Below are 15,005 nucleotides of genomic sequence, written 5' to 3'. Positions count from 1 at the left end.
CATTCGATGCAGATTCAGGAGACCATGTAACAGAAACTTAAACAAAAACTGCAGACAACTCCATGTACATATCACCAATTCTGCAGCACCACCCATCAGCAGCTGCAAGAACTGCAGCAATGTTAACAGTTTGAGACTACCAAGCAAATCATTAACGATAAGCCACTGAATATACAACAGGAACTGAAGGAAACATGCATTCTTCCAATCTTACAGCGAAAGTTACAAAGATCAAGCATAATATTCAATTCCTACGTACCACTGTGCTTCTGATCTCAGCCAGTGCCTTTCTGGCATGATCAGTTAATTAAACAATTTGATACACTACTTCTATTTGGAGACACTTAATTGAGCAGGCAAACCCCTGGAGCATTTATCACGTGAACCATTTGTAGTTCTCATAAATATATTTACAAAGACAAAAATGACAAATAATTCTGATCAGTAAAAGCAAAGAGAAAAGGTCAGGCATTTTTCCTCAGAGGGTTCAAGCAAATGGGTATGTGCACCTCCTCCGACATCTTATCTCAAGGTGCAATTGATGACAATGACAACACAAGTTGAAAAAAAGATAATGAGGAATGCAACGTCCACATTCACTCATAACTTTAGTGCAAGTTTATGCTTGATCTAACATGACTACTTCAAATTACTTGAAACAGGAATAAAAATACAGAGTAAAAAAAATTTCAAAATCAAATAAAACATATAAATTTTGTGACCTCTTCCTGGTCATAGTCTTTAAAATAGCTAATTCAGTCATCTTTTGATGTTTCAAATTACATAATCATTTGAAATCTAACTAAAACCATTTTTTTAAAAAAAGAATAATTAAGTATCCAGAGAGGTCCAGCATATTTAATTTCTAACGCAGCTACTTTCAAAGTCTAAAATTGCAACAAAAATGATAATTCCAGATGTATATAATAAGATCTTATTTCTCCAATAAAAAGATTATAGATAAAGCACTACTTACCCTTTGCACTGTAGTTTAACATATTTAATTCCCTCTTTCTCTATTTCAGTCCGGTCATAAAACCTGCTTGTATTCGTTAAATCAACTAAAAGTCCCATATTCACCTAAAAGAAACACAGAAACGTTCTCATAAACTAAACATTTTTTTTCAATAAACACAGGGTTTAATAACAGAGTTATTGCCCCCTCTCACTGTCCAATTGTCTCTGCATCCTGAAACATTTCTAAAATACAATTGTTTGAACATAACTGTATCTTATGAGAAAATTGTTGAAACACTTAAAACAGATGCAGATGCAGGGTGGAATTAGTTTTAAATTGGTCCAAAACAGAACATAAGGTACAGCAGATTGAGTATAATCTAGAAATTTAGAACATTAATTAAACAAAACAAAAGCAAAGCGAGTCAAAAAGTATACACTAAAGAAACTAGAGTGAAAATGGAAATGTTCCACACAAACAACTGGATATATTTGTCTACTAAGTACAAACAATAACAGAAGATGATAGTTGCAGTGCTGATGTCAGAAATAGGATAGATATTCAGGAGTAATTTTGTAAAGATGAAAGATGCGGTACCAACAAGAAAACTCAAGCTTGGCAACAAGGAAAAGAACTTAGAAGATGCTACATTTTATCCTTTCTTCTGTATGCCTCAGAAGCAAAGACAATTAAATAAAAATCTATGGAAGAAAATAAAGGGCTCTGAAATGTGGATGCTAAGACGCAAGCTTTAATTCCATATTCAGACTACTAGAGACATGAAGAAACATGCAATTTGAAATTGCTAGAGCTAAAAGAAAACTTCAAAGTGACATTCAGAAAAGAAAACATCAGTATTTTAGCCCTTTTATCAGAGATAAAAAGCCACAGAGATTACTTCAAGAGGACTGCTGACAGCGGGATCAACCTAGGTGCGGATAAATTACAGATGTCACAGTGCTTGTAAATAACGTAGTCTATGTTTAAGGAAGGTGCGAGACAGACAAATATGACACACCACGACAGATCTTCTTGTCAGAATGGCTACAAGCAAGTCAGTAAGCTATAATTAATTTGGCCTCTAGAGGGCAAAAAAAAATTCAGTATTTTAGTTAACTAAAATCAGAGCCAGAGTCAGAGTCACATAGTATGGGAAAAGACCCTTCAGTCCAACTCATCCACACTAACCAGACATCCCAATCTGACCTAGTGCCACTAACCAGCATGTGGCCTCTAACACTCTAAACCCTTTATATTCATATACCTATCCAGATGCCTTTTATACGTTATAATTGTACCAGCCTCCATCATTTCCTCTGGCAGGTCGTTACAGACACACACCACCTTCTGTGTGGAAAAGTTACTGTTCAGGTCCTTGTAAATCTTTTCCCCCTCACCTTAAACCTATGCACTCTAGCTTTGGCTCCTCCCCCACCCAAGGAAAAAAACCTTGGCTATTCACCCTATCCACGTCCCTCATGATTTTACAAACCTCTAGAAGTTCACCCCTCTGTCTCCAATGCTCCAAGGGTAAAAAGCACCAATCCATTCAACTTCTCCCCATAGCTCAAAATCTCCAATCCTGGCAATATCCTTGTAAATCTTCTCTGCGCCCTCTCACGCTTAACAACATTCCTCCTTCTAGAAGGGCAACCAAAATTGTATGCAGTATTCCAAATATAACCGCAACATGACTGTGGGGTTCAGCACAGGGCAGGAAAGAATTAAAAAGGGGAGAATTTATTGGATCAGGGGAACTTCGTTAGATCAGAATCAAAGTTTCCAATGGCAACAATGATGATAAAACTGGACGAAAGAGAGTAGGTCGGTGCGACCATTTAACGCAGCAAAAGCCCTTCAGTGCACATCAGGAGGTAACCACAGATTGTTTACATTTGGCCTAAACCACTTAACCATACAGACAATTTTCAAATACCTATCTGAAAGTATCTCCAAGTCATGACTATCTGATTGGGTTGGGTTCAAGAAATTTTTAATGAATAATAACTGCACCCTACAAATGCTAGGCATATAAATGAACTGATAACTGCATCCTGAGTTTAGATCAGAGTGGTGCTGGAAAAGCACAACAGATCAGGCAGCATCCGAGGAGCAGGAAAATTGACGTTTCGGGCAAAAGGCCTTCATCAGGAATAGAGCTCTATTCCTGATGAAGGGCTTTTGCCCAAAGCGTTGATTTTCCCTCTCCTCGGATGCTGCCTAACCTGCTGTGCTTTTCCAGCACCACTCTGATCTAAACTCTGGTTTCCAGCATCTGCAGTCCTTGTTTTTACCTACCCGATAACTGCAACCTATAAATGTTAAACTTGTTAATATATTGATACCTATTTCCTGAAAATGTCGATCATACTAATGAGCTGTCTGTTATGGTATGGTATAACAAAGCTACTTCCATTCAAAGTTGTAGCTTCAGCTCAGAAACTTGTAACAGCAAGTTCTCTGAATAAAGACAACCGAAGGCCATTTTACTGTCTCTGTATCTCACTGTAGTTCACAATCTAAAAAAAGAAACCTCAACAATGACATCCCAAATCCTGATTTGGAGATGTCAGTGTTGGACTGAGGTGTACAAAGTTAAAAATCACACAACACCAGGTTATAGTCCAACAGGTTTAATTGGAAGAACTAGCTTTCGGAGTGCTGCTCCTTCATCCTTCCCAACTCCTGTACTCAATGTTATGACCATGAAGGCAAGCATGCCAAATGTCGTCTTCACCACCCATATATTCTTATTTTGTTGCCAGTTTTTGCATTAATAACCTCTAATTACTTAATCCCTTACATTTTGTAAATGTTAAAAACTTCAATTAAGTCGCAGTCTTCACTTTGGTCCAATGGAATAGGTCATAATGTCTAGGTTTTCTCATCATAGTCAAAGATTTCATATTTCAGTGGCAGCCTGATCAAAGCAATCTAATGGGCTTTTATCATTTCAATAATTTTATTTAATGTAGTGTTTTAAATTTCATTGGTGATTGAGAGTGAATGATTACAAGCTTAAAGACCTTCATCAACATGCCCAATATTCTCTATTGTAACAATGACTAAAGTACCAACCAGTGGAGAAAATGCAGCATCTATGGTTGACAAACAATATTACAGCACAAGAGGTTCAGGCCATCATGCAGGTACCGAAAAGTAACCATGGCTACTGAAAAATTATATGCGGTGGGTAAAATCCTGGGTTGATAATGAGATTGTGAACTGTAGGTCAGGTTAGGATGGTACAAAGAGCTGCTTCTTCAATCTGGACTGCATGGACATTTCCGCTGCTAAATATTAATTTATCTGACAAAACCACAATTAATACACTAATCACCTATTACCTCCAACATTAAGTACATTGAGTGTACATAAATATAACAAACAAAGCTGTGGCTGCAGTGTAAAGAGTGGAGTCATTAAACCTCCACTAAGCATCAGTACAACCAACCGTACAGCAGGTCCTCGCTTTATATTATCCTGTGCAATGCTATTTCACTTTGACATCACTCACCAATTAGAATCCCAAATTCACATTGTGTCGATGTAGATTTATTCACTTATTTACTATATCATCACTTGTACCGAGGTACACTGAAAAGTGGATAATATTATCATATTCCGTCACCATGTTGGATTGCTGAATAAATTGTATAAATGGTAAAATATTGAATAAACTGCTATTAAATTAGAGTCATAGAGATGTACAGCACGGAAATAGACACTTTGATCCAACTTGGCGAAAGTGAGTACTGCAGATGCTTGAGATTAGAGCCAAGAGTATGGTGTTGGAAAAGCACAGCTGGTTAGGTAGCATCCGAAGAGCAGGAGAATCAACGTTAGGGGGCATGGCCCTGATGAGGAAGTCGTGGAGGGAACGGGTTTCACGGAAAGTGGATGGGGTGGGGAGGGAAATATCTCTCTGGTGGTGGGGTTAGTTTGTAGGTGGCGGATGATGCGATGCACATAGAGGTTGGTGGGGTAGAATGTGAGGACCTGGGTGGGGGCGTGGGTGGGTAGGCCTTCTGTCCTTGTTGCAGTTGGAGGGGTGGGGTTCGAGTGCGGAGGTGCCAGACGTGGATGAGATGTAATGGAGGGCATCGTCAACTACGTGGGAGGAGAAATTGCGGTCTTTACAAGGAGGAGGCCATCTGGTGTGTTCTGTGGTGGAACTGGTCCTCCTGCAAACAGATGCAGCAGAAGCGGAGGAATTGGGAATTAGGGATAGCATTTTTGCAGGAGGTAGGGTGGGAGGAGATGAAATACAGGTAGCTGTGGGAGTCGGTGGGTTTGTAATAAATGTCAGTGTTGAGTCGGTCACTGTTGATGGAGATGGAGAGGTCCAGGAAAGGGACAGAGGTGTCAGAGATGGCCCAGGTGAATTTAAGATCGGGATGGAATATGTTGGTGAAGTTGATTAACTGTCCAACCTCCTCATGGGAACATGAGGTGGCGCCAATGCAGTCATCAATGTAGCGGAGGAAAAGGTAGGAAGTGTGCCGGTGTAATCCGGAAGATGGACTTTTCCACGTAGCCAACAAAGAGAAGGGCATAGCTGGGGCCCATGCTGATGCCCATAGCTACCCCTTTTGTCTGGAGGAAGAGGGAGGATTCAAAGGAAAATTGTTGAGGGTGAGGACCAGTTCAACTAAATGAATGAGAGTGTCAGTGGAAGGGTACTGGTGGGGACGTCGGGAGAGGAAGAAACAGAAGGCTTGTAAACCCTGGTCATGGTGGATGGAGATGTAGAGGGACTGGATGTCCATGGTGAAGGTGAGGCGTTGGGGGCAGTGGAAATGGAAGTCTTGGAGGAGGTGGAGGGCATGGGTGGTGTCCCAAACGTATGTGGAGAATTCCTGAACCGGGGGGATAGGACAGTATTGAGGAATGTGGAGATGAATTCAGTGGGACTGGAACAGACTGAGACAATAGGTTGGCCAGGGTGGTCAGGTTGGGTAGGAGGTAGAATCGGGAGGTGTGGGATTCCCAAACCATGAGGTTGGAAGCTATGGGTGGGAGATCCCCTGAGGTGATGAGGTTGTGCACGGTCTGGGAGATGATGGTTTGGTGATGGGAGGGCAGGTCGTGGTTGAGGGTGCGGTAGGAGCTGGTGTCTTCGAGGTGGCGGCTGGCTTCAACGGTGTAGAGGTCAGTGCGCCAAACTACCACTGCATCTCCCTCATCCACTGGTTTGATGGAGAGGTTGGGGTTGGAGCAGAGGGAGTGGAGGGCTGCTCCTTGTGAGGGTGAGAGGCTGGAGTGGGGGAGGGGGTGGTCAGGTTGAGGTGGCTTTCGAGTTGGCGCCTGGCTTCAGCAGTGTAGAGGTCAGTACGCCAAACTACCATTGCACCCCCCCCGGTCCATTTTCGAGTTGGTGCCTGATTTCGGTCCAACTTGTTCATGCTAACCAGATATCCTAACCTAATCATTTGCTAGCACTTGACCCAAATCCCTCTGAATCCTTCAAACTCATATACCCATCCAGATGCCTTTTAAATGCAGAAATTGTACCAGCCTCCACCATTTCCTCTGGTAGCTCATTCCATACACACACCACCCTCTGCGTGAAAAGTTGCCCCTCAGATCCCTTTTATATCTTTCCCCTCTCACCCTAAACCTATGCCCTCTAGTTCTGGACTACCCACCACAGGGAAAAGATTAGATTAGATAGATTCCCTAGTGTGGAAACAGGCCCTTCGGCCCAACCAGTCCACACCGACCCTCTGAAGAGTAACCCACACAGACCCATTTCCCCTCTGACTAATGCACCAAACATTAGTTTGGTGCAATTTAGCATGGCCAATTCACTTGACTTACACATCTTTGGACTATGGGAGGAAACCGGAGCACCTGGAGGAAACCTGTCCAGACATGGGGAGAATGTGCAAACTCCACATAGACAGTTGCCCAAGGCTGGAATCAAACCTGGGACCCCCGGAGCTGTGAGGCAGCACTGCTAACCACTGAGTCACCGTACCACACCTATCTTGCCTATTTATCCTATCCATGCCCTTCACGATTTTATAAACCAACATAAAGTCACTCCTTAGCCTCCGACGCTTCAGGGAAAACAGCCCCAGCCTATTCAGCCTCTCCCTATAGCTTAAATCCTCCAACCCTGACAACATCTTTGTAAATCTCTTCTGAACCCTTTCGAGTTTCACAACATCCTTTGAATAGGAAGGAGACCAGAATTGCACGCAATATCCCAGTGGCCTAACCAATGTCCTGTACAGCCGCAACATGACCTCCTGCGGCTCTATTTTCAAGGAACTATGAACCTGCACTCCAAGGTCTCTTTGTTCAGCAACACTCCCTCGGACCTTACCATTAATTGACATTACATAAACTGAAACAACTTCAAAAGTTCATCTTTCCCTCTCCATGACTTCACCCACTGTTCTCCAGTCGATGCCATCCAATATCATCCCTGGAGTCCTGGCAATGTGCGTCTTTTCTGTCACCACTAGCACAGCTGCTTCCATGTCTGTCGCCTCTGAGCTGGAGACAGTCACACTGCGTAGATCCCACACCACCTCCGATGCTGAACATTGACTGACAGGATCCCAGCTCAACGTCCGACGCCACCATGGAGACGGAGCGAGGATGGAGATATATGGGGCACCCTCCTCCTGCGGGAGGTGGCCCCAGGGCAACCAAAAGAAAATAAATTTACTACTGGAATGACAACAATGAAGCGGTGTGGATGCATTAGAACCCACTGCATAAACCATGAGCGGACTAGCCCCACGCTCAAGAGCCAAATGTTGCCAATCCCACTGTTGTCATCTTTGAAGATGAAGCTTTCCACATGACTCTGATGTTGAGCAGGCAAGGGTCTAGATATAAAGGAAACTGACAATCTCAGTGAGGACTCATAAATCTTTGACAGACTGCTTGACGTAACATCACATCTTCCAGGAACCAATTAACAATGTTAAGCAAATGATTTTGTGTGTCAATGTCATTTTAGCGTATTCAATTTTTAAAATTTCAAGTTTGCATTACCAGAAAGAAATTCTTGCGTTTACATAGCATTTACGCAACACCAGAGTTCGTATAGTGCTTTACAAAGTTTATTTTTCTTCCCAGTATAATCACTGTTGCAGTAATGGAAATAGAGTAACAAATGTGCACACAGCTGCAGTGATAGAACAATCAGATCATCTGCTTTTTGTAATGTTGACTGAGGTTTAAATATTAGCCAGGTGTAAAGGATATCTCGCCTGTTCTTCTTCAAGTGGTACTTTTAAAAGGGTTGGGGTTTTGGTTTAATATCTCATCCAAAAGAAGTAAAACCTCTGCACAAAAAAGATTCTGCAGTGGTTTTTCTGTGTGACTAAAAAGTGAACCGCTGTTGCTGTAGATACGGCTCACCATTTTGATCTAGCTGCCAGTTTTGGAGCATGGATGGATGGCTGACACCAAGAAAAATCCTATCACGTATATCACTGCCATGACTTTGGAATTTAAATAACTGTAATCTTCTATGTAATTATTTCAATGCATTTAGTGTTGCAATGAAATCCATGACACAGGTGAGCATGTCAAATTATAAAGTATCTGCAGACTTCCATATTGGTACCAATTTAATCATCAGACTGATTCACTTCTCACTTCCACCTATTGTATACAAGGCATTTGTTTAGTAGCCAATAGTGCAGCAGAGAGATTGATTAGATTCTCTACAGTATGGAAACAGGCCCTTCAGCCCAATCAGTCCACACCGACCCTCCGAAGAGTAAACCACCCAGACCCATTTCCCTCTGACTAATGCACCAAACACTATGGGCAATTTAGCATGCCCAATCCACCTGATCTGCACATCTTTGGAATGTGGGAGGAAACCGGAGCACCCGGAGGAAACCCACGCAGACATGGGGAGAATGTGCAAACTCCACACAGGCAGTCGTCCAAGGATGGAATTGAACCTGGGACCCTGGTATTATAAGGCAGCAGTGCTAACCACTGAGCCATCGTGCTGCCCTTTTTTTTTTAAAAAAAAAACTTCAATTTGCTTTGTCTACTCTACCTGCCTCGGGATCTGCACTCCATCCACACCCCACATCTCTGAAATCATTCTTGCAAATACTTTTGCAAGGATTCATTCATTTAGAACTGGGAATGGCACAAATGAATAATTGAATTCCTGGCCTTTATTAGTAGGGCCAATTCTTCCTCTCATCACATGCGACATGTAACGATGCTATCACTTTAAGAGGTTATAAGGCAGATGTGTCATACTGTCTGTAAGAAAGTCAACAATTTGAGAGACCTTTGATTTTTTTTAATGTTAGAACAAGGGAAGCAACCTAGGTTGAACCAGCTCTCACAGACCTTGTTTTCTAGGTTTATTTTAGATTTTAGGTTTAGTTTTAAGCAGAAGCCTTTGAAATCTCAAAAGAGTTAGTAGCTTCAGTAAACATCTTCTAGCTGCTACACTCTGAACCTTCTCTTGATTTTTTTTCCCCTCCTGGATTGGAGAACTGCATGCGACAGTCGGTGTCTGAATTTGCCTTTTTGCCAAGGGGTGTGTTTATGGGATGTTACAAGATTAGAAGTTAATTAGAATTAGGCACTGTATCTATTATTCAGTTAAGCTTTCCAATCGTTACGTTATTCTAAATTCCTCTTTGTTTTGCTTATATTTTAACAAGATTTTACCTTTAAAATAAGTTAGGGTCCAAGCTACCTTCTTAAAATATATTGAGGGCATCTGGTCTGGTCCGTGATACTACCAACCATCTCCTGGAACTCTTGACCCCTTCACTAATGACAGACTGTCCTCCATTTTCCCTCTTCCCCCTTCATTCCTATTCCCTTCTCCTCATCCTCCCCATCTTTCCTGCTCTTCTCTCTTCTTCCCTCTCTCATCTTTCCCCTCTACTCCCATTCCCTTCCTCCGTTCACAAAAGTGGCTCTTTGTTTTACTGTTGTTTATGAGGGAAATATATGTGTTACTGGTACTCCTATTTAGATATTAGTATAAGTTGGATACTTTGCTATTAATTAATAGTGGAATTAAAATTTCCTCCTTGTACCTCAGCAAATCTGTCCCCACAACTCTGATTTTCCCTTTTACTCTGTCCATGAGTCCCCTCTTAGTTAGAACATAAACCTGTGGAAAGAGGCCATTCAGCCCAACGAGTCCACATCAACCTTCCAAACAGCGGGATGTGAAAGAGAGATAGAGAGAGACGAAAAGCAAAAGAAAGTTGTTTTTTAAGCACAACTTCAAGAATCACTTAAGTACATTAGAAATATAGTCACCATTGTATGAAAGGAAATACAACAATTTATTTGCAAACAGTAAGATCCAGCAAATAGTATTAAGATAATGACCAAATAATCTGTTTGGGTTGTTGGTTAATTACATTCTCTTCAAGTAGAATCTCTTATGGCCATCTGAAATGTCAGATTATACCTTGATTTAACCCTTTAAAAAAACTGATCTCTGACAATGCAGCTCTACTTCAGTGCTGCATAGACTTGTCAGCCTTATATGCTCAAGTCTCTCAAATGGGATTTGAATCCACAACCAGCACAAACATTTTCCTCCTGTGGATAACCAGAAGTGGACATGTGGATATAGTATTTTCAGTATTGGTTAAGCAATGCCTCCTCAGATTTGTACTCTCTTCTGGTAATATAGATAATATTTTACTCGCTTCTTTGAATGCTATACCAGTGTGGTTATCAACAAGATGATCATCAACTTTTCTTACTGATTATTATAAGTCTTCAAAAGAAAGACATTATGTTGCCTCCAATTCAAAACTTGTGCATTCAAAACCCTTTAGCACTTTGAGCACAATCTCGGTTGACAGGGCAGAGTAGTATTGCAGAGTTGCAGTATTATCAGAGATGTCGTAGTTCATGCAAGACATTACACTCAGGCCTTTCTCGGGTGGCATAAATATCTCATGATTCTATTCAAAGGACACTAAAGGATATTTTCCCTATGACCTGACCAAACATAGCTCTCAACAACACAAAATCAGCTAGCATGGTCATTTATTTAATTGGTTGTTTGGTTGACACTGTTGTGAAAAGTCAAATGTTAAATTTATCCATATTACAATTCATTGCCTCTATCCTCAATGATGTTTACCAATTCCCACTCCACCCCAATACAACTAATTCATGAGCAGTTCTTGGGACCCCTGCTACGAGAAATAAAGCCTTTTACCCGATTAGGTTCTGTACAAAAAGCCTTGTGCTTAATCTAATAAATTACAATGTTCTACTTAGGGTCTCTAAAACATTTATAGTTCTATCAAAGTTCTTTTGAAAATAGCTACCAAATTTATTTGTTAGCAATCCACAGGACCTACTAGCATTCACCAATTCCCTCAAGACAAATTTCACCTTACACGTTATTGATGGCTAACCAAAGAATAGTTTATGTTAAAGTAATGACTCAATTTTTTTTGTTCAAAGAAAACAATACTCATTAGTTATTCAAATTAAAGTATGAGCCTGCTTCCCCGGCATAACATGCAGCATTTTATAGCAACATATTCAGGGCGTACATGTAGTTCTTACCTTCAAACTCTTTAGATAATTTGAAAGCATACTGGGATGGAATCGATTCTCTTCAGGAACTTGATCATCATACCTCGCTCCTAACATGGTCTTCAGAGGCAAAAACTTCCCTGTAAAATATTAAAGTAAAGTAAAATAAACTAAGTTAATTAAATGCAAAAATAGATTCTGTGGTATCTACATCAATTTCAGTTTTCTTGTTATTATCTGATTTAATCATAGGGGGGGCAAAGAAGGGAGGCCAGGTTTTGGTACACTCTGTCTCCTCTTCCACTACAGTATTTGTGGTTATGCTTTCATCCATCAAACCCCAAGCTGCTGGAATTCTCTCCTAAGCTCTTCCACCTCCTGCTTCTCTTTGACCAAGCTAATGGTCATCCTTGTAACATTGAAGACTTTTTACAAATACACATACTTCCCGTGTTCCAATGCCACAAGTGTTTGTTTACATGATAGTTTACACCAGGTTATTAAATATACAATCCTGAGAAACAGTAAGGAGTGAGCAAGAACATTGCCATTGTTGTATGCCATTTTTGGGAATGATGAGGCACATGAACAAGAAACAGAAGTAGGCCACTCAGCCTTTCAAGTTTGCTCTGCCATTCAATGCGATCATGGTTGATGCAATTTTACCCTCAACTCCATATTCTTGCATATCCTAATGATTACCAAGGAGACAAACAGTTAAGAATCTATCGCTGCCATAAAATAAATTTGAAGATTCTGCATCTGCAGACTTTTGAGAAAGAGCATTCAAATAACTCCCAACCCTCAAAAACAAAATTTCCTCCCCTCTTTTAAATGGACGCTGCCTGATTTTTTAAAACTATGATCCCGAGCTTCAAATTCCTTCGCAAGAGGAAAAGAATTATTAAGTCCCCACAGGACTTCAGGACGCATCTTAACTAAGTCATCTCTAGCTCTTTCAAACTCCAGAGGATAAGGGAATTCCTCAAAAGGGAATTCACTCATTCCAGCTATGAATCTAATAAACTTTCTCTGAACTGCTTCCATCTTCTGTAAGTACAGTACACAGTGTTCCAGATGCAGTGTCACCAATGCCCTATTTAGCTGAATAACTTAAAAATTCTCAGTTTCAATTCTCCTTGCAATAAACAAAACGTTCTATTAGCTTTCCTGTAACCACATACAAACCTTCTGTGACTCCTGCACAAAGAAAGCTTTATGGATGAACTGAATTGAATTAGATCAAGAGTATCGTTGATGCTAGGAAACATCAAAATCCCTGAACTGAAACATAAACTCTGTTTCTCTCCATGGATGCTGCCTGACTTGTTACCCAAGTATTGTCTGATTTTAGTTTAGATTTCCAACATCCACAGTAGTTGCTTTTGCTTGAAGCAGCGCAATTTATATCAGAATCAGGATTCTGGGTAATCCAAGATGGAGGATGGGAAAAATTTCTGGCTGTAACAGCTGCCCATTTTTTGAGGTATTTTAGGTGCTGGAGGTGATTTCCTCGAATTCCAGGAGCAGCAATTACTGTTTTATCTGCTGTTGCATTGTTTTGGAACTTTGGGGGAAAAAAAGTCAAAATAACAGCAGTTTTAAAAGGGAGAAGAACAGACAAAAGAAGCACATGGTGAGGTCAATGCAGGAGAGAGAGGAAGAAAGAAATTGACACTGCCTTTGCTGTTTGAATTCATGTATCGCTGGACATCGGAGTGTGTCTGGAAAAATTAACAAACAGTGAAATTCACAGCTGATCTTGGAGGAACTCTTGGGTGAAGTTCACAGCACAGAAGCAGAGAAGTGTATTGTTGTTTTAAGTGTGACCTACAGAAAGTCTGCAGTAGTAAGTAGAATGGGTTCTTGGTTATATGTTTTTGGAGATATGTGTCTTGATTAAACTTAAAATATAAGCCATAACTATTCATTTAACCTGGGGCAGAGATTGTAGAGGAATAAGACGGTGTTATTTTCTGGGTCTGTAGATTGTGAAGAAGCAAAAATGGCCTTTAGTAGAGTGATATGCGCTTCTTGTCAGATATGGGAGTTTAAAGAGAGCTTAAGGGTTACAGTCGATTATATCTGCCATAAATGCTGTTGGTTGCGAATCTTATCAGATCGAATGGATCGGTTAGAGAGACAGTTAGAAGCAATGACGAATTTGCAACAGCACCAGTATGTGATGGATGGCAGTTATAGGAAAAGGGGAAAGTCTCAGATACAGTCACATAGATGGGTTAACTCCAGGAAAGGTGAGAGAGGTCGGCAGGTAGTGCAGGACTCTTCTGTGGCTATACCCATTTCAAAAAAGTATGCTGTTTTGGAAAAGGTAGGGGGTGATGGATTCTCAGGGGAACTTGGCACAAACAGCCAAGTTTTGGGTATTGAGACTGGCTCTAATGTAACGAGGGCTATGTCAGGTTCCAAGCGATCAACTGTGTTAGGGGATTTTTACTCCGAGGTACAGAAAGACATTTCTGCGGCCAGCAGAGAAAAATCGGAACGGTGTGTTGCTTCCCTGATGCCAGGATCAAGGATGTCTCAGAGAGGGTGCAGAATGTTCTCAAGGGGGAGAGGAGCCAGCAGGAGGTTATTTTCCACATTGGAACCAATTACATAGGAAGGGAAAAGGTTGAGATTTTGAAGGGAGATCAGAGAGTCAGGCAGAAAGTTAAAAAGGAGGCCCTCGAGGGTAGTAATATCTGGATTATTCCCGGTGCTACAAGCTAGTGAGGGCCCAGGAATAGAAGGCTGGAGCAGATGAATGCATGGCTGAGGAGCTGGTGTATGGGAGAAGGATTCACATTTTGGAATCATTGGAATCTCTTTTGGGGTAGAAGTGACCTGTGCAAGAAGGATGGATTGCACCTAAATTGGAAGGGGACTAATATGCTGGCAGGGAAATTTGCTAGAGCTGCTCGGGAAGACTTAAACTAGTAAGGTGGGGGGGGGGTACCCAGGGAGATAGTGAGGAAAAAGCTCAATCTGAGATTGATACAGTTGAGAACAGAAGCGAGTCAAACAGTCAGGGCAAGCAGGAACAAGGTAGGACTAATACATTAAACTGCATTTATTTCAATGCAAGGGGCCTAACAGGGAAGGCAGATGAACTCAGGGCATGGTTAGGAACATGGGACTGGAATATCATAGCAATTTCAGAAACATGGCTCAGGGATGGAAAGGACTGGCAGCTTAATGTTCCAGGATACAAATGCTACTGGAAGGGAGGCAAGAGAGGAGGGGGAGTGGCCTTTTTGATAAGGGATAGCATTACAGCTGTGCTGAGAGAGGATATTCCTGGAAATACATCCAGGGAAATTATTTGGTGGAGCTGAGAAATAAAAAAGGGATGATCACCTTATTGGGATTGTATTATAGACGGTCTAATAGTCAGAGGGAAATTGAGAAACAAATTTGTAAGGAGATCTCAGCTAGCTGTAAGAATAATAGGGTGGTTATGGTAGGAGATTTTAACTTTCCAAACATTGACTGAGACTGCCATAATGTTAAGGGTTTAGATGGAGAG

At 41.2% G+C, this 15,005-nt stretch overlaps 1 protein-coding gene across 4 annotated transcripts in view; it reads right to left on the bottom strand.

Moving 5' to 3' along the window:
• The window catches only part of rngtt (RNA guanylyltransferase and 5'-phosphatase), a 419,390-nt gene that overhangs the window by 379,040 nt on the left and 25,345 nt on the right, over positions 1–15,005 (bottom strand). For all 4 annotated transcript variants that reach the window (XM_043686797.2, XM_087982269.1, XM_087982267.1 and 1 more), the window contains exons 2-3: positions 11,507–11,616; positions 977–1,080 (exon numbers count right to left, since the gene is read on the bottom strand). In XM_043686797.2, the coding sequence (XP_043542732.1) occupies positions 977–1,080; positions 11,507–11,616 (214 nt within the window). The remainder of the gene's footprint in view (positions 1–976; positions 1,081–11,506; positions 11,617–15,005) is intronic.

The sequence above is a fragment of the Chiloscyllium plagiosum genome, unplaced genomic scaffold (assembly GCF_037043375.1).
Source record: "Chiloscyllium plagiosum isolate Xiang-an unplaced genomic scaffold, Cpla_swu_hap1 HiC_scaffold_3, whole genome shotgun sequence".
Taxonomy (NCBI): Eukaryota; Metazoa; Chordata; class Chondrichthyes; order Orectolobiformes; family Hemiscylliidae; genus Chiloscyllium; species Chiloscyllium plagiosum.
The sequence above is the reverse complement of the archived record's forward strand: the minus strand, read 5'-3'. Positions and strand labels throughout refer to the sequence as shown.